The following is a 25,008-nucleotide window of genomic DNA, read 5'->3' on the forward strand; positions in this document are numbered from 1 at the left end:
TGCTCTGATTTAATTTTGTGGAAGAAGGACCATTTGACAAATGGGAGTTTCATGTATTCCAGGCACAATTGTTGCTCTGCAGAAAAGCTCCTGTTTCTTTTAGACTTAAGCAGTTTTTGCAGTCGTTTGGCAACTGAGCTGGTTTTCCCTCTACCAAATTTCTATCATAGCTGAGTCCCCTCTCCTGCACTGTCCATCACAAGCAGCTCCAAATGAAATAAAAAGCAAGGTTAAACTGAGAGCCCACAGCATCATTTCCAAACCTCTGTGAACAAAAGGGAGTACAAGTAGACTCAAGACTGTTTCATAAGGAGGCAGGGCAACAGCTGTTTGGGCTACAAGTAAACAGCAAGTACATACCAACTATTTGTAGTCCATTGAGAAAGTAAACAGGGTCATCTTGTCTACCCGCCCCCCCACCATTCTTTCTTTGTCTGTTGCCTGTAGCCAGCTACTGATCATCTAGATAAGACGGAAGCACATTAAGTCTTGAAAATTATGTCTGGCTTCTGGCTGTCACTGGAGATAGCTCTATCAGTTAAGCACGTAGAACTGTGGGTGAGTGCTCTGCTGACTCCAGCACGCCTGGAGCCCATCCCTTTTAAGTCGCTTGGAGGTATTTTGCATCTAACTTCTACGTACCCCAGCCACCCGGAGGAAAGGCTCTCAGCATCTGACCTTATAACAGCACATGGCAGGCCAGGCTCGCTTGGCTTTAAGGCTGTGGGAATCAGCAGACCTGAAGCCTCTGTTTAAAAGTCAAACTTCAGCCTAAATGCTTTGCTGAATAAGGAAAATTAAATAATGTCTGTAAAGTTTCACAAATAAATAAATGTGCTTCAAATATCTGAATTAGATATTATGGCCAAATCTTCTCTAAGCAAAATTCCCTCTGGCATTAGCATTATTTTTTTCTTGAATAATGACACTAAAATGTAATAGCTTTCCAGGCATTGAAAATGTATTTAAATCTAAATAATCAAAATAAGTGTTCTAGTTGCAAATGTTTTTGGTGAACTGAGATTAAAATAAAGATTTGTCAAGAAATAGTCAGAGTTACACCCTGGACATGAATGCCAGATTCTGGTTGTTAGAATCGTGGCAGCTTTTTTTGATTATAAATTTCTCTCCAAGCCATGACTCATATTGTTTTTAAGGGTGTAGATTTACATTTTGAAATTTCAAAAAAAAAAATTTTCTGGATAAATCCTAGCCTTTAAGTTTCTATGTCAGCGTAGTTTTGGAAAGACATATTTTTTTTTTCTAAAAGCAGTTGCAAACTTTTTCATTCAAGTACACATGTGCGTACTAAACTTCAGGTGGCTTGATTAAAACAAATAGCTGTGTCCTGAACTCAAGTGTGTGTACAGTCAATATTCAAAAGCTGTTTGGGGATTCACAGAAAAGAAAAATATTTTTAATTGTGGCAATTACAAATTACTTACAGGAGTAACTTCTTCACAAATGAGTGTGTCCATTCATAGGTGCACGGTATGTAATTGTTACCTGACTGCTATGCAAATATTTGATGGGAATAGTTCTTTTTTGTTACTTGAGCTCTGTGCCTGAAGGGTAAAGGGTACTCACTGAAAGTGTGAATATTCTCTATTTATTTTCACTCTCCCTATTTTAGATGTTCCCTTACACACACCTTCTGGAAAAGGATGATCACGGAAGACAGCCTTTTGGTGCCTTTAACGCACCTTCTTACTGCACCAAAAGACACACTTGCTATTACAGCTGTCACTAATCCACTTTTCTTCAGTATTTCTCATATATCAAGGAACTCAAAACATTTTTCAAGGTTCAATGAATAAAGCCACCGGCCTTTTGTGTAACCCGTTTCGATTACAAATGCGTGCCAAATCACACCCTTGTGTGAGGAGGGAAGAAGGCGAGAGAGCGCGGGAGAACAGCACTGTGGCAGGCGACTAGCAGGACCACGCCAGGCGTTAGCCGGATCATCATGGGCAGCTCTAGACATCAAATGTGATAATGGCTTCACAGACACCACTTCTTTTTGAATCAAACCTTTATGATTTTCTCTATGTTGTCATACATGGATGGTATCCCTGTAAATAGGCCTCTTGTCCACCTGACAAGACTTCTAGTAGAACAGTTACGTAAAACTAAGTAGATTTTGCATCTTGTACACTTACAAAACCTTTTTACATACACCCTAATGGGGTTACATAATGCCTTCTCATAACGCTGTGATGCTGAGCCCTCAAAATCTGCCAAAACTTGGCAATTGCTCCTATAGAGAGCATTCATATTGCCATAATCATTCCCACAGCAGGACCAAGAGTCAAATCAACCGCTTCAGCTCCACTCCTCCATTTTGTGGGACAGCCCCCATGGTATTCATGACAGACTTTAAATTCTCTGCAAAGAATTCAATTTAAAAAACCCACAAATCAGTCTTCAAACAGAAAGCATAGGTGCAATACACTTTAAAAAAGATGGGGAGGAAAATAAGTAAGTTTTCCTCTTTCTTTGGGCCTCCAGTCCCTGAGAGTTCAGGGGGCAGACAGCAGGTTCCTTCCCTTTCACCGTGGCTTGTGTTGCACACACTGCCTCTGTTGAGATCAAAGACATTTGGTTTCTATTACCCTATCTTGAAGAGAAGTTCACTGATAAAGAAGTCTCCACCCTAATGATTAAACCCTATTTGGATTTAAATACCTGGGTGAGAGCCCTTCAGCCTGCAGGCCAGGGTTAGAGGGTCCATGACTCCAGTGCCCATTTGCTAATCTGGATGCAGACCACGCGTGGCCTGCCTGTGAAATGTTATGTCATTTGGCTTTCACAGCACTTTACCCTCATCCCAGGGCAATAATTTTCTTCCAGTGCTGCAACCGGGGAAATGAAACGGAGATGAATCCATCCTAAATAGCTACACAACAGCAAGAGCTGAGTAACTAAGGAAAAGTTATAGAGCAATCATTTAGAAAGGGCTCAAAATCAAACAGTACTTAAACAATCTTTAAAACTGTGGTTTACTTCTAATTAGTTTATGAAGCTCAGGGAGGGAGAACCAGAGAAATAACTTAATATAGGGTTAATTAGGAGAGGCTGATTTTTTTTGTCTTAGGAACCATTTTCATTCTCTAAATAGCATTAAGGGTTTCATGCTGGTTTCAGTGACCAAAGATTGATAACTGTATCCATAGGAGGCTCTTTTCATTATGGAAACCATAAAGGAGCAAATAGATGAGAGAGGAAGGTATTTTGAAATTAGACTCAGGAGCATCCAAAGACAAAAGATTTGTGATTGCAGCTCTAGTTTCAGACCTTAAAAGGAGCATGTGTGCCTGACAGCTTCTTTAGCTTTTTTTCCCCTGGTTATGTCTGTCTGATAAAAGCTATTACCACTCCCCATAAGCCTTGCCTTGTTATATCTACATCTTTACTACAGCATTATTACTGTTAAATGTACCAGGGCAGGAGAGGTTTTTTTGTTCAGTGAGAGAGAAAAATATTTTTAGAAAATACATCCAGACAGTGTAACCTGAGCACTCAGTTGTATGAGTAAATGCTCTGTATTTCTTTTCCCTTTTTTTTTTTTTTTTTTTTTTTTTTAGCAATTGGATCAGATTTTGCCATCCATGCTTATGCTGAGTAGTATTTTTCTTCCTGATATTCTATGAAAATGAAACAGAAGTACTGGAGTTATTGACAGGCTAATCCTTTACTTGGGGAAGGCAATGACAGTTTCCATAACCCATGCTAGCCTGAAAGCCAAGATTCTTCCTGTTTTGCTTATGCTGAGTGTTACAACACATCCTATTGATGTCAGTGCAGTTCTCACAGCATACCCTGATGTGAACAAGACTGACAAAGGGGGCTAACGTAAGCAGGTCACCCATTCTACTCTTTTTGGTGAATTATCTTTCAGGAGGTTATATACAAATGCTTGATTTGGGAACATGATATTAAAAAAGGATTCAGTATGGAAGGTACTTTGCCCTACAATATGGTTGACTGAGTAAAACATCCTCATCCTAATATCTTGGCTCCAGCAAGGGATGCTGCAGGTGCATACACTAAGCTTTAAAGGGAACAAAAAACTTCTCTCCCTGTGCTTACTGGAGTCCTTACACAGCCACTCCCTCTCTGCACTCCAGTGGGAGAAGACAGCTTGGGTCCCTGCCCACATGTGTGAGCACATTCACTTGGATATTTCTTTTTTTTGAGGATTAGTGGCATTTGATTTACTTGGTAAGAACACTGCTTGAGTACATAAAGCTAAAACAGAAAAATGAGGGGAAATACTGCTTCAAATTCTGCCTACTTGCAAGTTTTCATTTTTCTCCTTTCCAAGAGGAATGGACTGTTTCTGGTTCAGGTTCTTCATAACCAGCCTTACTGACATGCCCATATTTTTTAAGGCCTAACATTCCTGGACAAGAAGAAAGAGATTTAGTCTTCTTTAAACCTACTAATTGATCACAAAGGATGTATGAACCAGCTGATGATGTCACATCACTGTACTAGAGAAGAATTTATTAACCCTAAGGGAGCCCTCAGGCATCCTCTGGTATGAATTTGACACATTAAGGCAAGTCAATCTTTGGGACACAGTGATGCTCTCTGCTTGCTCAGCTCGGCTCTTCAGCCTTTCCTGAGCATTTTCTCATGGGAGGTCATGCTTACCCCAGTGCTAAGATCTGAGATTACAGCACAAAGTGAATTTTCCCTTTACATAAATAATTTATATCTCAAAGTACTTTAATGGTGCCAAACACTAGCTATGGAAAGCAATTCATAAGCTGGAAGACATGCAGCAAGTTCGTAACATTAATCATATCAAATCCAGGTGATCAAACCCACTAATCCAGCCATAAAGCATAAAAGGCTATAAAATCCATTGAGAAACCTAAGGAAAAGTAGTTAATGTTCTGTTTTGGAGAATTAAAATGGCAATACTGAGTAGCTATAGTAATTATAGTTATAGTGAGCTGTTTGTGAAGAGAATCCCACTCATTTTACAGACTCTCCAAATATTCACCTGTTTATGTATGGCCATAGTTTCACACCTGTTCTGATAATTCAGCAACCTTCATGTAAAGCATTACCAGAGTGTTTGGAAGCCATAAGGGGAGTCATGTTTAAAGCCTGTAATGTGATGTGGGACCCGGAATTTATTTGTATCCCTGGTGACTTAGGCCTCACGCTCTGCCAGCAGGAAAGACTCGATCTCAGCATTCACAATATTCTCACTGCTGTGGCCCTACCTCTCCGACAAGTCCGATTGTTTATTTAAGATATTAGTAATGCCTTCAAAAAATCTTCCTGTATTGTCTTTTCTTCATTTAAAGGAAATCTGTGTTCTCTTGCAGTTATTTTCCTTCCTATCTCATCGTTACCTTTTGCACAAATGCATCACATATGAAAAACTTTATTAGGGCAAATGGTGTTGTCGTGACACTTACTTTGTCCAAATCATGTTAATAACAAATGAGAGACTCACAGCGACTTACAGTAGATTTGCCAAATGGCAGGGGAAATGCATATTATTTCCATTTTATTTTGGAGCACTGCCAATAGATCTTTTCAACTTGACCCTAATTTAATGTAAACTATCGTATCTAGGTCAGGACAGAAGGCGGGAGGCAGCCAGGGACAGCTCCAGACCTGTGTGTGGAGCAGCTCCCTGGGGGTGGGGACAGGCCAGGCTGGGACATCAGCCCGTGGGTAGCGGTGGTGGCGGCTCGGTGGGACCCACAAGGGTCCCAGGAGCAGGAGCTGCAGCTCGGGCAGGGCCAAGGCGAGAGGCTCAGCTGGAAGCAGCTCCCCCAGCCAGGGCATCTGGGAGCCTTTCCCTAGGGTCACCATGGGGAAGGGGCTGCCCTTGGCTGCACTGGATCTGAGCTGGCCCCCAGCCCTGGCAGCCAAGCCTCTGGGGATGCCCTCACAACCCTTACAGCAGAGCTCACCATCACACTTTCCTAAACAACTACTTCACAAAGGCTGCATTTTTATTATTTGATGGCTGCAGGACAACAGCGCAGAGATTAGAGTCATACAGTCACCCCATCAGTTTGGGGCGAGCACAATTTTCCAGGCACCGTTGGCTCTGTGGCCATGTCTGTGCTAGTAAATTAACCGTGTCTGGAGCAGTTTGCTGGATCCAAGAAGTCCAATTGGCAAGAAACTGCCCAACTCCAGGCTATGAAAGCCTCTTAGCCTGCAAAGCTGGCTGACGGGCATCCCACTGCCTGTTTGGAGCAGCAGCCGGCCACCAGCAGCTCCTCAGCTGTGCCGGGGGAGTCGCAGGAAGGCCACAGCTGCCCTGGGCCAAAACTGTGTTAGCAATTTAACAGAGCAGGCAGCTGCAGGTCAGCACCTGGAAACACTCCCAGCCCTGGTGAGTTTGTTAGTGCAGAGCCCACGTGTCCAACACTCACCTCCTGCCGGCTTGCTTGTACAAGCCCAGAACATTCCCCGCGGCAGCAGGTGCCGAGGTCTCCAGCCGGCCGGCCAAAACACAAGGAACAGTCAAAGGCAGCTTTGGCAGACGTGGGGAGAGGGATCTATAGCTTCTACAGGGGATCATTTTGGATACCACAAACACGAGGCTGCCTCATATCCTGCACTTTGCCTTGTCTTAGTGATCACATAGTTGCCACCTTCTGCAAGAGCTGGGGGGGCAGGAGCTATTATCTTTTCTGGTAAAAACATCCTAACAAATTCCTAGAGAAGACTTAGTCATTGCCTTCAATGAAAGAGATACCACGTGAAAAAAAACAACATAAACCTGTGTGATAGAACATATAGACGAGGAACTCACCATCACCTAGGTAAACTGTGTTGACAGTAGTAATGATATGGACGACTGAGACTGTTGGGACTATGATGAACTCCTGAAATGAATCTCCCTGTAGCTACATTTTTGCCTGGAAGTCCAGAGTTAAAACCCCGAGCTAACACCACACACTGGAGGTGCCTTACATTTAATGTAATAATTTAAATGGAATCAAATATTTGCCTGATTTGATCGTCTTGTTCCAGCAAGATGGAACAACATCCATGTTTCTAGATGAACCCACATTTCTGAAGGATGCTTTCTGGGGAGTTCCCTGCAGTGTTGTGCTTCCCTCATCAATATGCAAACCTGTTCTTAAAAAGGTGCCCTGCTTCAGGACTAGCAGACATTTTGCGCGCACCAGTCATACATCCTCTTTATTTGAAGTTCATACTGTGTTAATTTTCTGCATTAAATAAAAAATCTTCTTGGGATTCTTTTGAGAGTTCAAACTCTAACCGAAAGTACCTGGTTACTCCAGCCACGGTTCAGGATTCTTCCTGAGTAGCAATTTTGATTCCTTGTAACTGACCTTTATTTTATAAGGTATCCTATATCTTGAGAGGTTCTTTAGAGAAAAGTTTAGTTAATGTTTTTCTGATTACAGTTCTCAGCCATATTTTTTCTCCTTACAGTAGCACACTACCATTTTATGAAAAAGGAAATTCAAAATTGACTCAAACACAAAAATGTAAGGAGTTTCCTAGGAACAGCAAAATGGTTGGCCACATGCCAAAGTGATACTACTTGGCGGCAGACCTTGTCATGTATAAATGGGGCTTTTAAAATGCCTGAAAAAAAGCTGCCTTGGCCCAGGCCCCCGGTGGACTACATGCCTGTGATTTCCCAAGCAGTGTAATTTTACTGTTATAACCTGTGACAATATTACTCTTATAATAATAATAATGAATTTCCTATTAATATCAGACTGAATTGGATTAGCTGGCAGTCTTCAGTTGTGTTGGTATCAGGAGCATCACTCAGACGAGAGCCTTGTTGCTGTGGGCACCACACAAAGACAGCAAGAGACATCTCCTGCCCCCTGCGAGCATGTGCCCCCAGGACACTGCACGGCAAAACCGAGAGCGCTCTCAAACAGGACCTCAGCAATTTCTTCCACTACATTTCATTTGTTTGCTTCACTGGTTGCCTCATTTTGCCTCTTTTGCCTCTCAAAAATAACAGCGCATTCAAAACACTTCAATGAAAGGAGTTGCATGCCTGGATTACTCAAACTTAGCTGGAAATGCACCTCGTCGCTTACTGATGAAGCAGACCTTGGAGTGAACTAGAAAACTCCAGCATGGAAATGTAATGAGGTTAAGCATAAAGGAGCTCTGTTTGCAGAGCAGGATAGCAGCAGACAAAAATAATGAACCCTTAAATTACTTTCCTTGTCCCCACTTACCTCCTTGCAGAGGGATGCTGTTCCTGGTAGCTAAAAAGCATGCATCACTCCCATGCCTGAGAGCTGCATGTGGTTGCTAGGTGGCCATGCAGCTTTTAGATCATTATGTTACTATCCCAGAAGGCTGCAAATAATCTGTGCACAAGAGCTGCTCGTTAACTTGTAGTCCGTGAAATTTCAAAGTGTCTGTATGATGGAACTCCTCCTCCCTTAATCTTTCTCCAACTCACGCTTCTGAATTCTTAAAAATACTTCGGAAGAGATTCTAAGTGCTGTAGTCCATGAAACTGCTTCTGGTATTATTCGATTTACACAGCCAGTTGCCCTGCAGTACATTCAGGAGATGGAGAATTAATCAGCAGAGACAGCAGGTGTTATGAGCCCCTGTTCTTTCCCTGGTACGTGCACAGACCATCTAAAGCCCTACAGGAGCATTTCATACCAAGATCCAGTGAATGCTATCATATAACAGGTGCTTCATTCTCCGACAGCCTTAGCTGAAGCAGACCAGAAGCATCTGATACTTGAACAGCAGATCAAAAAGTAGGAAGCTTAAAGAATCCCACCCAGCTCATATGCCCAGTAGTTCCAAATCAACAACAAAGTGGATCTTCTGAACGCATTTTGCAGGACTCATATTAGCACTCACCTCAGTGTTACACTGTAAAAAACCCAGAAAATAATCAAGAAGTGAAATTGTGAGCCACATCTGGCCCACAACACATTATCAAAATTCAGCACGAACGATGAGTCTTCAGTGTGATGAAGACTAATACTTAAGGGGACAATCTTGCTTTAAAACAGTCAAGGGGCATGTGGGTTTTCAGGGTGAAGGTCCCATATACCGTACTAGAACTGTGTTAACTCAAACATCCCTGCCCAACTCAAAGATGTATATGTTTGATGACCTGTCAGTCTGACTTCAGCTTTTAAAATCAGGCTGAGGAATGCAACTGCATTCAAGGACTGAAATCTTGTCCTTCAAAATGAAACACAGACGTCTGGTAAAACCCAAGATGCTGTAAGAAATAATTAGGTGGCAGTAGTACAATCAGATCAGCTCTGTGGCTGACTTGAAGTTTGGAAAACGGGAGAAAGGTTAGGATCTGTGGTCTGACTGACTTCCAAAATAAACTACATCAGCAGCTCATATTACATGAAATGTACCTATAATATTAGGTTTCATACAGTTCCCTTACACTGAAAATACTATTTTCAGGAGTGATTATACATTTGGGAATACATATAGGGAAAATAAGACCACTATTGTGTAAAAAACAACCCCCCAACCTTTATTTGTCACAATACATTTCAAGTACATGCAGAATGTATTTACATTTCTCTTTAAGGCAAACAGAAATTGGGTTCTTATTCCTGAGTTGCTTAGCACCAGCAGAAATAGCAAATAAAAACTTAGGAAGTGTTGTCTCTCCCTTTGAAGCAGCAGCTGCCTTGCACGCGAAGTATTTCTGCTTTCACCTCGCATTTCTTTTAATGAGCTATTTATACTAATAATCTCTATTGCTGTTTGCAGCCGTTTCTGCAGATTTCAATCTCTTCACAGAACCGTCTTGCCAAGATGTAACAAACTTTCCACGTTTGCTATTTTACCTTGCAGACTGTTTGCTGACTAGACAGCGCAGCAGTACTTCTGTCTTTGCTGGCACATGCATGAAGGTCTTCTCTTCAATTTTAAGAGTTCTGTATTCCTCCAGTATCTAGAAAAACTATCTTATGTCCTCCTCATGCGGGTTAGCTGCTTCTCCAATACTAAGTTAAGATTAAGAGAGGGAAAAGTTCACCTCAGCCAATGGAGGCGTTTAGGGCTTGACTCCACTAAAGCTAAAGGCGGGGGGGAAGTGAAAATGCCCACCGAAGTGTTGGCATTTATGAAGAAAATGCAAAGCAGTTTTTCAATGAAAAAAAAAAAAAGCTTCCTCAAAGTCTGACTAACATTTGAGCCATTGCATTATCTCAAGACTTTAGATACTTGCTAGAATTTAAGATGTTGAAATTCCATTTAAAATATAAAGGGAACATTTTCAAAGAAGTTTTTGACATTTTCCATTTCCCATTGACTGGCTCTATCAAGCCCACTAATTCCAATAGGCACTTTTCTCCCATCATTTTTAAGAGGACCACAGAGCACAATCCTAAGAGAAAACAGCTATTCTGTAAAAAAAATAAAGTTCCTAATCAATGTAAAAGTGTAGTCCAAGCAGAAAGTCAATAGGGAAAAACGGGGTATGACCCTTAAGTGTGCCTTCCTCAGTGACCTGTAGTGTGGAAAAATGTTTTATTTCAAATTACATTCTCTGCTTTTTTTAATGCATTCCTGAAACTGTAGTTTTTAATGACTTGTCAAACACATCAATAATTCAAGGTTTCTGTTACCTTTTAGTCCCTTTAGGTGTCATCCTAGCTAATCAATGCTCATCACAAACAATTTTTAAACAAATGCTAATATTTACAGGTGTTTAACTTAAACATTCATTGAAAGAAACAGAACAACTGTGCCTTGATTAAACTTCTGGTTTAAACTGGTTATTAAAGAAAAAAACCTCAAGTAATTTCTTACTTCTTTTCCAGTTACTACCTGCTAAGATCAAATGCCTTCTGTCACAACTGTTTCACTTAGTAGCAACACATAACAGCATATTGCATTGGGAATAATCCATATCCAAATAGTCAATTGTAGAGACATTACCTTTAACAAGGACAAGCAATCTCACAAAGAAATTCTTCACCAAAGGTTTGCCAATTTCTTTTCCTACCTCTGAGAGATTATTACAAACTAAGCACCTAGGAAAATATAGTAAGAGGGCAGTAAGAGGAACTCATGAAGTGTCTAACCAATTTATCCCATCAGGAAGCTGACTACCCCTGGTAAGGCACCTCTCAACAGAAGGTCTGAGGGTTTTTCCAAGCAAGATGAGTTCAAAAGGCTAAAAAAAGGAATGGCTGTTATCCTGCACCTGGCAACACCTCTGCACACTGTGAACAAACCAGCTTGCTGTAGGTATCCCCAATGAACAGCTGCAGCGTAGCATTTTATTCTCATTTTATTTTCTATAATGCAATCCACGTGCAGCTTTATTTCTAAAATCAGCACTGCTGATTCTATAACCAGTTTAACCTCTGAGAAATGTACTTTCTGAGTGATCATTTCAATACTAAGATGCTAGAGAGCCTACAAAATTTTAGAAAGTCTTAAGAATGTCTCCCTGGAAATCCTTGATCCCTAGTCTATTATACAAAGAGACTGCACTGTATTTAGAGGAAAATATTGTACCCCATGACAGTGATTGTTTGGCCAGTGACTGTTCACCTAGTGCATTTGTGAAATCTTGTCCTGCTACACTGGTTACTTTGAAAAAAATCTAGGACATGGACACTTCTCTGCTTCTTGCCTCTTGCCCAGATCTGTCAGAACTGGCTGGAGCTCAGGTTCTCCTCCACTCATGTAGGACGGGGGACATAGGTATTCATTCGAGCTGTGTCTCCACTAACTGCTGCATTAGCTGAGGTAGCAGAAGCTAATTAGCCTCCCCAGGCATTTTACCAAGGTGAAATATTCCAGAGGAAGTCGCATGAATACTTGCATTCAAGATATGGAGAGCAGTCATGGCACATCTCTGACATACTCTGTGTCTCAGCTTGCTTGGGGTGGTAACTTGTACTCTTCTATCTCTGAGTTGAAGAATTAGTCCTACCTGCTCTTTTGATGATGGCACCAGGTTATCACAGTCTGAATCCTTTTGTGCAGAAGTAAGAAGTTGTAGGCAGGAATAAGTTTCTGGATAGTTTTGAAATACTACTCCCAAAGGCACCAACTTCCACATGCAGAGTAAAAGACATTGCTCTTTCTTACAGTGCAGATGAAACAGATTATATCCAGTTTATTTATAAAAGTTTTATACACCTGAAATGTCACAAACATTTACAACTTTCCTGCTTTCTTCCGTGTTCTGAAAAGACTTAGTAATACAATTACACTGCTGTCTCCTTTGACTCCAGTGTCTGTGGTGGCTTGAAGTTCAGTATCTCTTTATATGTAATGCCTGGAAAACAACAGAATAAACATAGTGTTGCTGGTCTAATCAGAAACGGAGCTGCACAGACACGAGCAAGGTGCATGGTTAGGCTCTGATCTAGGTCAAGAAGACAGAGACCTCTTCAGGCAAAAAAGAGAGAAAGTAAAAAAAGTAAGGGAATCAAGGAACATTTTCTCACCGTTTCAGATTTGAAGAAGTAGCCCAATACTGAAATGTTACAGGTGCTTTCAAAGGGATGCAAGCATTGACTTTACAGTATAGTGGGCAATATCCTCAGAAAGAGCTACTGAACACATCAGCTTTAAAAGTCAAGTCCTCACTTAAAAGCCTAAATATAAACCTCTGATGTTAGATGAAAACTAGATTCAGACCTAAATCTCTGCTGAGATAGCTGTTTTCTCTCCCTGGGAGAACCTAAATTAAAATTAAGGCCAGCAACCACTGCAGTCCTATAGAGCCAACAGTTGAGGAATCTGTTTGCCTGTCCTATCCACTGGAAGGAACATGCTACAGAAATGGTTGCTTTCCTACATTGCAGAAGATGAGAGGACAGAGAAGGAGAAGGAGGAGAAGGAGAAACTTTTGGGGATCGTTCCAGGACTCCTCAATAAGAGGAACACTGGCTTGTCAATAGTGTTTCTCTATCTTAATGCTGTCTGTTTACTCTGTTCCATCAAAAGCAGAGAAGGCAATTTGTAAAGGGAAATATTCCTATTTCTGGATGGCCTTTCTATCTGATTATTTTTGAAAATATCACAACACTAGACTCACGCTTCCACTCATCTAGGGGAAGATCCATGTTATCAAATGTGTCGTCATATTTCTCAGCTTCAATTTCTTCCTCAGGGTCGTGAATTGGTTCAAAGTAAGGATGCATCAAAGCCTCAGCTGCTGTGACTCGCTTCTCTGCATCCAGCACCAGCATCTTCTCCAAAAGGTTTACAGCTATTGCACAGAAAACAAACAGTGTATTCAGATCATGCCACCGATTCCAGCTTGCACACAGTAATGTTGCCCTGGAGATATTTCAAATAAGTACAGTTATAAAGCAGAATCATTGTGTGGTCATTCTATAGCCAGCATGGCCCATCTGCATGACAAAATAGCATTGTGAGCAAGCTGGGATGTGTACAAAGCCTGATGCAACGCAGAGGTTTTCCCTTGCTTCTGTATGCAATACAGCCACATCACCTCAGCTAATGACTTCTCAGCTTCTGGCTCCAGGACAAATGCTTTTGGGGCTTTCCCAGGTGTCTTTCATCATTGCCACCATGTTGGGGTTGTAAGGTGCATCACAACCTGGCAGCAACAGAATGAACAGGTGGCTGGAGAGCTAATGAGAATTGTGCTGTATGTGATCAAATCCTAGCCCAAGTGCACTTGAAGTTCACTAAGACAAGTCAGTTGTCCATGCTCAGAATCTCAGTGCTGACTTTACCTGCTATGTATTTTTGACCTCAGACAAAACAATTCATGAAAATCTTGTATGCTCCTCTCCAGTGGATTTTGGATCAGGTCCACTGTTAGACTGTCAAAATGGGCTAGTGTAAACAGATATGATGAATGATTTGTTTGTTCTCTGTTTGTCTATCCTGAAAGAACATTCTTGAGTTGGGTGGAGCAGCTCAAAAGAAGAAGAGGCAGCAGCATGGGACAGGATGCTGCAACTCCTGCTTGCCATGTCATGGATTCTCTCCAACCTTCTCTCCCAGACCATGAGCAGTTGTTCTCTACTTAAGGAGCAGCCAGATTGCCACAGACGTGATAGGAAGAAATGTCCTGAAAACTAAATGGAAATGCGTAGTTTTCTGTACCTAAGAAGGTCAGTGAGCTAACCATGCAGTCAGGGTATGAATTATGCTTATTTCTACTGTATCTGAACATACAATTTCAACTTCTTAAATTGAGAAGATTCAATTATCCTAATTTATATTCTAATAAATCTAGCTTTGTGAGTGTTCAGGTTATTGGGAAATGGATAAGGTTTGGGCAGAGCCATCCTGGAGCTCTGTCTGCCTCAGGTCATGTCACAGTTATGCACACTTGGTATGTTCTTCTGGCTGTTTACATCTATTAAATCCAAGCCAGTGCTCCTCAGGAATGCACAGATGTTTCTCAGGATGTATTAATTCCATGACTAAAATGTCAGCTTTCTATTTGCTTGCATTTCTACTGTAGATCAGAGTGACCTTAAAGAATTATATTTCAAATACAATACAGAGAAAAATTTATTATGTATACTTAATATCCCAGGGCTTTTGAGAAAGCTGCTCCAGTAAAACCATTAAGCAGATGCTGGAATGAAGCCTGAAACACAAAATACTTCTTTTTCGACGCTTCTAAGAAACATCTGATTCCTGGCAGGGTCTAAACTTGGCAAAGTTTGGCCACTACAATCAAAATTAAGAATTATGGAAAGCAAGAGATAGAAAAGCACAAGAACCATCACATAACCTATCACATGACTGATACTGCTGCTGCCTCCAATGCAAACACAAGGACAAATTGTAGACATCTACACAAACTGTCTTACCCAAAGGATTCGCATACTTCAAGATGGATGCAAAATCTTTTTTCTGGACTTTTGGGAGACTTTTGATATAGTTTTTTGCCTTAAAAGAAACATGGATATTAAATTAGACCTTTGCTGCCTTTGTAAGGTGACAACATTAACTATATGCTTAATAGGTAACTCAACAATGCTTTGATAGCACATTGTACAAATGAATTTTTTGGGGTGTGGTGTCATAAACCTTGATTATATTCACCTTGCTGAAAAGAACGCCTTTTGTTTTTTTTTTAATCAAGCCTTAAAACTGTGATTAAGAAATGAAAATGTAAAGCTTTAATTATTAGTGCTCCATATTTAATATATTAATTAAAATAAATATGTATGCATAATTTGAAGGAATGTCATAGTGAGTTTACAGGAATCTCTAGAAGTGAACCTTATACAGTAATTCATTAGTATTTAAATTGTATAGTTAGTCTAATGAATAATTTTAGGTTCTTTATAGTAGGGGCTTAAGGATTCTAGAAGGACACCCATATAAGTATAGGAAAGACAAAGTCAGAGACATCTGCAAACAACTGGGTTTTCTGAATAGGTTCATGTTTTCAGTACATGTCCAATAAATGTAGTAACGCATTAGCTCAACTGTTCACATGGTACACACTGGAAACTTTGAAGTATTTAAATATACAGATTTTTCAAGTGTTCAGATCATTTTTTGTCCGCCCTCTTAATCTCCAGTAGCTATTCTGGGTGTGCAAAGCACTTCAAGGCTGAGATGCACCATCAGGGGTCAATACATATTATCTCAGCCAGTCTAAGAACTGAGCATGGCTTAAGTAAAAATAAGACATGTAAAACCAACTGACAAAGCAGAATACTCACATCTTGACTGTGCAGTTTTTGAACAAAGTCTTGAGTCGGTGTACCAGTTATTTTCATTATTTCTGTGAGTTGGTCCAGATCTGAATACCAGAAATAAGGAACAAAGTCTTTCACCATAAGAAAACTAAGCACTCTGCAAAAAATTGTACGTTTCTTCACTGGAGAATAAAGCAAAAATCACAAAGCAATGACAGAAGATTTATAAAAGATGAGATGAAAGTTCTCCATTTTTCTTGTAAAAGGCAAAGACACTGAAAGCACCTGAAATAAAATATCCTGTAGCTTGCAAACACATAATTGAATCATCTGCAAACTCCTCTAATATCATAAGGCCTCCTTGAGATTTGTCTGTCCAAAAGTACTGGAGTATCTGAACAATCAACACATGTATTGCATGCATTGTCCTGGTCTACCCAATACTTAGGTGATGTAAAAGCAGGAAAAGTCACAGGGAACATCAGGTGGTACAATAAACAGAACAAAAATCAGAGTAAACCAGTCTGTGTTAGTTCTTCTCCACACGGAGAAACTTCAAGAGGAAAAAACCTAACCCCTCTCCTCCTCATTTCCCACATGCTTAGCTCAATTCCAGATGCTGAGATGTTGGAGATGTTGGGGTGAGGCATCAGAATACTCCCTAATCTTCTGTGTCCTAAAGCAGCACTGATTAATCAGCAACAATATCAGCTGTTTCAAAGAAGAAATGCCGTATTTACAGGAGGCTAATGCTGCAGAGAACAGCTTTATGACTCATTTGCTACTCTGGTAAGAGCAGCAGATGAGAAGCTAGATCAGAGCTCAGAGCACACACGAGGATTCCACCAACCTCTGCAGAAAAAGACAATGGTGGGTAACGCTGATGAAATAAATAAATAAAATCCCATACCAAGTTTGCAGGATAACCTCTTCCTAACACTAAAACAAGAATCCCTTAAGTTAGCTGTTTTCTTATTCATCTACCCACAGCTGAGCCCACGGCTGCATTTCCCTGACTAGAGGTAATACTTATTCATATATTCAAAGGCCAGCAAGGACTATTATGCTGCGGTTATTTCCCTCATAACACAAGACGTAGAACTTCAGCCAATAACTCCGAAAGCTCCAACACCCAGTATGACTAAAATACTACCTTTTCCACTCTTACATTTACAGTGCAACTTGAAAATTATGATTCATTCATTTTCTTATTGATGTACCAGAATGCTCAAGGTTAGCATTAGTTGAGAAATGCTATGTGTTAGTCAATGGCTGTTCTTTGGCAGGCATTTTAGGATTTTCTTGTTAAGAACTAATGCGTACTTAAAATCTGTACAGCTGAAATAATTTGATGTATTCTACTTTTCCATAATCCCCGTCATTTTTTTGGTGAAGGTAATCTTCCTTTTTTATATTTTTCCTCACAAAACAAGAATAATATGATCCATGCAATGAAGTCCTAATCTTACATGTAAGTACTTAAATACAAATGTAACTAAAATTAAACAACTGTGATTCTGTAAACAAGTATTTGCAGATAAGTGATTTATTCACTGGAACTCCACAAGGGGAAAAGCAGTGCAAAATGATTAGGCTGAGCTGTCAAACATACAAAGATGGGAAGCAAAACAAAAAAGTAAAAAATTCTTGCTGTCTTCTATTAACACCATCCTCTATTAAATATCACAAGTCCTACTGCCAATGAAGTATCACTTGAGGTTGAATTACAGCTTAATCTTAACTATTTTCTTAATTCCTCAGCAATGAAATGATAGGACTAGATGTTTTCTGTAAATCTAAAACATTTTACCAGACGTTACTTATATAACATTTTTTGGTAAAAGTCTCAAAAAGCATGAAATGGACTAGTGTGTGCACAGAAGTCCATCTATCACATTGGAATCTTCTGTGCGTGTTCTGCAATTGTGGAATCTATTACTAAAAAAATCAAAATATGCCTCTTCTATCATCACAAAACCTTCTACCTGATGACTTGAGATGCGATTCAAGATTACCTCTCTTTCTCTATTGAAAAAGTTCAGTAATACAAGTTTTAATTGTCAGATGTGCAAAAGTGATACAGGTATCAAATAACCAATTAATGAGAAAGGTGCAAGCCATTTTACTATTCATTTCAACTTACAGTCATCAGTTTTTGAACAGACCTACTGTATCACATAAGAACCTCTCATCATTTTCTTACATTAGTGTCATAAATTCATTGAAGGATACGATCATTTCCTTTGAACAGAGGCCTCCCTGTTATCATCTCAGCCATTATACAGCCCACAGACCAGATGTCAACTGAAAAAAAGACCAATAGTCACATTAAATTGCTAAATACTTGTTCATTTAAATGTGCATAAAGTTTAATTTAAAACATATTTTAAAGAAGTGTAAAATTTACCTTTATAGCCTGTTACAAAATAAATGAGTGCCTTGCCAAGTATGATGAACAGTATAGGTAAAACTACCAGCCTTTCTAATTAGCAGACTGGAGATAATCTGATAATATGCAGAATCAGTTTCTCAGTAACAGGCAGATGCACGTGGGAAGTAAATTTTCAATGATTTCCAAAACGTCGATAGTTATCCTAGCGTGACTTTAATTCCCTCCTTCTCCACCATTTTCCCCTGTCTGTTGGAGTTACAATCAGCACATCTTTGCAGGAAGATGACAGTCAGTGCAGAACACAAGAACATAGACCAGACTGTCACATCTGTATACATTTATATCACTTTTTTCCAGCCACCTTGGCACTTTCTGTTACTCTCAGAAAATATACAAAAAAGGCCCCAATCTCACAACCACTAAACGATTACTTGCAATTTATCTACAAGGAAGTTTTGAGTAATTATATTGCCATTTCCACCTCCGATTTCTCATTCACTTCAGAAACGAAGACTTGCTAATATATTGCCTGATACAGTGAATGCTTTAGCTCTGTTAAGACTTTTCTGAAGAGATGCTGACCTGTTTGTGTATAATGCATCCAGTTAAGTATGACCTCTGGGGCTCTGTACCACCTTGTAACCACGTAACCAGTCATCTCACTGTCTGTATGCCTTGCTAATCCAAAATCCAGAATCTGCAGTGGAAGCACAAAGAACGTCCTGATCAGACAGCTAGTTATCTATTTCATACAGACTTCACAAATGTGGAAAATAAAGGAATTGGAGCAATCCGCAGAGATTGGTTTATTTTTGCATCTTTTTCTCACTGAAGTGTCTTGTTCTCATTTTAAAAATCAAGACAGAAGTAGCAATAAGCTTTACAATTTTTTTCCCAAGTTAGATATTCCTAGAGCAACACTAAAAGCTGTAAAACCAGTACAGAAAGTAGTAAATTCTTCAATTATTAATTAAAAAAAAGACACTGGTCACATTCAACACAAAAAAAATTCCCTGGCCATGGAATCACCATCGAATCATGTTAGGGCTAAAAGAATAGCACCCATCTTAGACGGTATTCATTGTTCTTGTATCCCAGGTGGCACAATTATGCAAGAGTGTGTTCCGATAATATTCTGAAGTAAGGAGGTATCGTTATTTCTATTGTATGAGTAACTCATACAAGGGAAGGCTTCCTCTAGTTCACATTGAAAATCTGCAACAAGAGTAGGGAATCACCATTATTTAGTCCCACTAAGTTTTCTCCAACCTACTGCATCAACTACAGAACCCTGTAAGGAATGCAAGGTCAGTGCAATTTTTTAAAGGATTATGCACAATTCAGCTTATTTCTAAGACTCTCAGATATTTATCTCTAGATATAGCAATGTGTACAACAGCAAGATTAAAAATGAACATTACGGCCTTTTGTCACCTCCTACAAAATTGACCTAATAAGGTCCACCTGCATGGACCATCAAAAGATGGTGCCTAAAGATGCAGCCAACAGCAACAAAATTCCACTCCTGGAATGACAGTCAGTTCACACTCATCAGGAAGTTCATGCTTCTAACAAGAAGCAGGGGGGCTGGGTAAGTAAAGTCTACTCAAGATAAATCATCATCCACAGATAGTTGAATATGTAGCTTTGCACGAACAGCCACTAGTTTCCATGTGTATCAGGTTTCATATATATATTGACAGGGCACAAGTTTTTATTAGAAGCACCTGTGCATTACTATGCCAAGAGTGATATTTTTGTAATGCTCTCTGCCATTAAACATTTAAAAATATTTCAGGATAGTTTCATCATTCCCTGGCAAACATTTAAAAATATTTCAGGATAGTTTCATCATTCCCTGGCACTAACAGAAAGGAAAATTGTACTTTCATTCATAGATCAAGAGTATAAAATGTTATGGCTTATCTTTATTGCCATACTTGAAGTAGCATTTCCATGTTTTCCCCATAGCTGCTGATTGCCTACCAATTTAAAAACAGGAACAGGATGCAAAGGGAGAGATTTTTATACTTACCAATAAAATGCACTTGATTATGGTCAATTCTTTGGGTACTGAAGATTTACTGGACCCAAAATATTTGCAGTAGCAAAATACACTTTTATATACAGCTTTCAAATTTATTCTACATAGACAGCACACATTATGCTTTCCCAGTAATATGGGAGGCAGGGTGGAAGAAAAAAAAGGAAGTTTTATGTAAAAGTCAAAAGCCACATGTGGTACCATCTATTCTGTCACAGCTTTTTAGGCATTTTCCATACTAAGGCTTGTGACACCAGGAGTTGGAAACAGCTAAAATATAATTTGGGTTTCTATTTTTGTAAAAGCAGAAAATGACAGTGAGAATTTTTGTGCATTATGTATTAACTTCAGGATTTATTTTCATTTACATATTCATTAGGCTCAGGAACAAGCGTATCATGTTAGTACTTAATATTAATGTGGTACCACTTCAATAACAATCTTCACATGAAACTATTACTCTCATACTCCAATCTTCAACTTTTCAGCTGGAACTTCCAAAACAATTTTCAGAGCAAGTTTGAAAATCCTTTTTATAATGCAGGAATTATGAAAGAAAGAGCAAATTCCCCATAGCATCTCAAGGATAAGCTCCCCTTCTACTCAGCAAACTTAATTTTCCTAACTTGCTTCAGTAACTGTAACTTTGAGACCACAGAAAGGGCAGTGATTTCCCCTCATGCACCCTTCACTGTCACTTTTCTGATTCCTATGTAGCAGCTGAGTGCCTCAGATGAGGGAGCCAGAAAGCTCATTGTGAAAAATAAAACTGATTGCTTATTAATTAATTACCAATTCAAGGAACTGTTCCAACTTGCCTACAGCCTCATCACCACAGGAGCTGATGCAAGGGAAGCTGCTGAGTGCACAGACATGGGGCAAAAGGTTTGGACTACCCCTGGAAGCGTGGTCCTGTGCCCACATAAACTGACTTTCAAAGTGCACTCTCAGAGCAGGGTGCCATTGCACCTGAACACACACATGGGAAGTCAGTTCAACTCCTTCAGTGGAACAGTTAAATCCCAGTTAAATCCTCGCTTTGATATTTTTTCTTGAACACTTCCCAACACATTATAGTTTGCTTTCTGTTTATAGCCTGGAGTTGCCTTTTGACAACCAGTATTTCCTAATTGCAAATGTGCACTTCTGCATATGATACCAGAGCTTATTGTACAACCAGGAACATCATAATTTCACTTTGAGAGTCAAGAAACAACAACTAAAGCTTAATGCTACATTTTCGCCTTGTCATTTCACAAAACTGTGTTCTGGTATAGAATTATTTGCCTCAGTTTATTCAAAAGCTTAAAAATGTCCAAGGTAACAGAAAAATAAGTTGTGTTAAATAAGGAAATACAGTGATGTATCACGGAAGAATGTCTTAGACCTGGGCTGCATCTCAAAATGTAATTGTACAGCTGGGTGGGTGGGGAAGAGAAACATGTACAGCTGTTTTTTCTAGATTCTCTTTTTTTCCCCCCATCACCATGGGACCCACTCACCGTTTGGCCATCTGTAAGCCAGGAAAAGACAATGGCTTTTTGTGTTAGATAGGGAAATTCTGAGATGACAGAACCCTGAACATTCAGGTCAGCGTCCAAAGAGCAAAATATTGTATCACAACAGCTACATGCAAGTATAGTTTGTATGTTGTATGCTAAAAAACATTTTTGCAGTGTTGCACCAACTTTTATTGTATTTAATTAAGGGAGTCCTTCACAACCTTTGATCTTCTGTATCTCCCAGCTTGTAGAGTTAGACTTTTTGTAGTTATTCAAAGCTGGAATTCTCACATAACTGAACTCCTCTCATGAAGTCTTATGTCTCTTTTAGGGAGGAAACCTTGGCCCTAAGATCTAAATGCCCTTACATATCAGGACACAAAAACCCCCATTCAAATTTACTGTTGTTTTGTGAGGATGTATAGGCCAGTCATGATTCAAGCACAGGATAGAAGACATAGCTTGATTTTGTAATTAACTAAAAAACCCTAACTAGCCTTTCAGATTGCTAGAGCTAAGAGAAGATAGGTGACAAAAACACTTCTAAAAATTACTAAAAAATTAAAATACAAGAATAGAATCAACTGGGGACTAGAAGCAGTCTGGGACTATCTCTACACTCAAGAGAATAAACTATATTCCTAAAATAAGCAGTGCTGAGTACTACTTAATTCTACTTCATAATAAATAATTGGCTTTTTTTGTAACAAAGTAACTCTCCACAGCCAAATAGTTGCATTTTTGCTAGGTCAGGGAACATTGCATAATTATTTCTGCAGTACAAATACTATCCACTCTAACAGGCTTTGGAAGATTTCCAAAACACGTAAGAAACTGTGATCAGAACTAGTCAGATACAGTATTTCAGTGCAATGATTTAGAAGGATGCTTGAGGACAAATGTTATGCAGGAGAAGAATTACTACTCAAATGGACTCTACTGAGAATATTTCCAAGGAAGTGGCAACAGTTACACTTCAGGACAGATAGCTTTCCACAATGGGTGCTACAGCCCTGATCTCCAAGGGTGCATGCCAGCTAAGCCCAGTTACCATGCTGGGAAGGGGTGTGTGTGTGCACCATCCTCCTACCCATCTTTGGGGGGAAGCCCCAACAGGTAGGACGAAGAGAGTCACAGTACATGCCAATACTTGCCCCACTCCAGAGACGAAGCAAGCAGGTAATAGAAAAAATGCCATCAAATGCACCTGTCTTGCAGTGTAGCAGCAGAAACAGCAAATAGCTGAACTACAGGAGGCTGAATTAGGAATTGCCTCCCTTTAATGAATTTTTTTTTCTCACTACTTCAATTAAGAGCAAAAATGAAGCAGAACTGATATATTCCTGCTATGAAATACACTGTAGGCTACATGCAATTGATATTACTGTTAGCTGTAACAGTGCAGAAGGAATCACTTTCAAAGAAATAAGATGTTCTTGTTCATGGTGAGCAGTAGGTGATTCCTCTCATGCTTCTCTGAAGTGATTTAGCTGCAACATATCATAAAAACTGTTCTCCATTACAGCTCTTATTCTACTGTAACCATGACATGATTTTTTCTTGAAAAGTATTTTTAGTTGAGTGACTGCATAAAAATATACCAGTATTCATTGCAACGTACGCATCACACAGGAAAAGGGTGACTATCACTGTCACGCACATGCCCTCGGTGTGGGCACACAGGTGCGGCACGGACTGCTCTGTCAACGCCAAACCTCCAGAAGCAATTTCAGTTCTTACACTGCCCTTCACCCAGATGGAGGGACCCAAGTTAGCAACCGCTCCAAGGACGCCATGAATGTAATAACCTGCGGCACTGACTTCCTCGCCAGAAATCCTCCTCTACATCTTGGAGTCAACTCCCATTTCTCCCCTGTTAGCACTGGGTACCAGCTTCCTGGATTGTCCTATCTGGACTGGATGTTTTCAGCTGGGACATCCTGGGCAATGTTTCTAGCTTGAGGCACAGCCATTTCTTGTGCTTGGCTCCAGAATGATCTCAGAAATTGATCATCACCTCTGCCATTTGTATGAAACGCACATTTATGTCAGTCAAGGACATACAAATAGGAGGTAAAGAGATTTGCACTATTCAGGTCTTTATTTCTGAAAAAAATATTTAATTATTCTTGTGGTGACTGAAGTCAGACAAAAGGGAAAATACTTATACTCTTCTAATTTTTTTCAAGATTGCTACTGCTGCCCATCTGATCCTCTTCTCTTTCATTTTCCAGCGTTCCTGTATTTCTCCATGACACCTCAAAGCCCGTGGGCTGAAAACCTGGCCCATCACTGAAACCAGCCAGCATGTCTACAGCTGCTGCACCCGCTGTCTTCTGTGGTGTATTTCTAATACCTCTGACATAAATAAATATCCTACCTTCAATTCACAGTCTTCATTTACTGCCAAGTTTCCAGGCTTTAGATCCTGTAATCAGATTTGAAATGGATGTTATTTACGTATTTTACAGCAAGCACAATAAAGCACGCTTTCTTTCTTCCTTTCATTTAAGTTTAATGGTTTTCATAAAACTACTTAGAACAGCAACAGGTAAAATGATGTCATAAATCTAAATTAGAAAATTAAATGTAACAAATAACAGAAACAAAGACACAAACTTGCATATGTTTGGCTTTTTTCCAGTATGTTTTCCCCCCAGACAAATCAACGTCTTTTCTGTTAGAAGTCAGGAAAATACTTGCCAGTGAAGGAACTCACTCATCTTACTGTCAGTGGGTTTTGGACATAAATTTGTTGCATTTAATACTAACACCACAAAGTTAAAGATTCACATATGTATTTCTGGATTATACATACTGCATATCAAAATATACTTTAAAAAGGTTTCATACCCTGATAGACTTAGAAGGAGTACTGAAAGAATCAGACAAGATCTTACATAAAAGCCTATACTCTCTTCTGTGGGAAAATCAATTTCCTAACAAAGTCAATTCAATGGACACTGCAATGTGGGGAAAAAAAAAAAATCCCTTAAGCCTCTTTAGCTACTGTATAGACTTCTAATGATATTCAAAGGTTGTACTTCCAAGTTTAGCAGCAAAGGGAAGAGTACTGGCAATGACTAAGAAGATTTTGCAACGTCAGTGACTCTTAGACATTCAGTTGTAAAGAGAAAGAAAAAAACCAGAAATTAATTTTCCTTCAGCATTTTCAAGACATTTAGAAGAATCTTCTGTCTGAACTTTTTAAAAGGCATCCACCTGTTTTATACGAAGATGTTTTAAGATCAGAGGCCTTGGAGAGAAACAAATTGGCGCAAAGAACCGTAATGAAACCAAAAAGCTCAAGAGCCATCAAGAGGGAGCTTAGAGAAAGTCTAAGCAACTGTAAATTTAGATCATGATCACAGCAGTTGTAGAAATAAAAATATCAATTTGTAACATTATTTTGGCAGTTTGCATAGT

General features: G+C 39.6%; 1 protein-coding gene across 2 annotated transcripts in view; it reads right to left on the reverse strand.

The window, feature by feature from the left end:
- Positions 1–9,482: 9,482 nt before the first annotated feature.
- MAPK12 (mitogen-activated protein kinase 12) overlaps positions 9,483–25,008 on the reverse strand; it is a 41,309-nt gene continuing 25,783 nt past the window's right edge. For both annotated transcript variants that reach the window (XM_069801966.1, XM_069801965.1), the window contains 7 exons: positions 23,963–24,010; positions 18,619–18,733; positions 17,877–17,948; positions 15,669–15,748; positions 14,805–14,883; positions 13,043–13,216; positions 9,483–12,277 (listed from right to left, as the gene is read on the reverse strand). In XM_069801966.1, the coding sequence (XP_069658067.1) occupies positions 12,207–12,277; positions 13,043–13,216; positions 14,805–14,883; positions 15,669–15,748; positions 17,877–17,948; positions 18,619–18,733; positions 23,963–24,010 (639 nt within the window). In that variant the 3' untranslated portion in view covers positions 9,483–12,206. The remainder of the gene's footprint in view (positions 12,278–13,042; positions 13,217–14,804; positions 14,884–15,668; positions 15,749–17,876; positions 17,949–18,618; positions 18,734–23,962; positions 24,011–25,008) is intronic.

This window comes from Haliaeetus albicilla, chromosome 14 (assembly GCF_947461875.1).
Source record: "Haliaeetus albicilla chromosome 14, bHalAlb1.1, whole genome shotgun sequence".
NCBI classification, from domain to species: Eukaryota; Metazoa; Chordata; class Aves; order Accipitriformes; family Accipitridae; genus Haliaeetus; species Haliaeetus albicilla.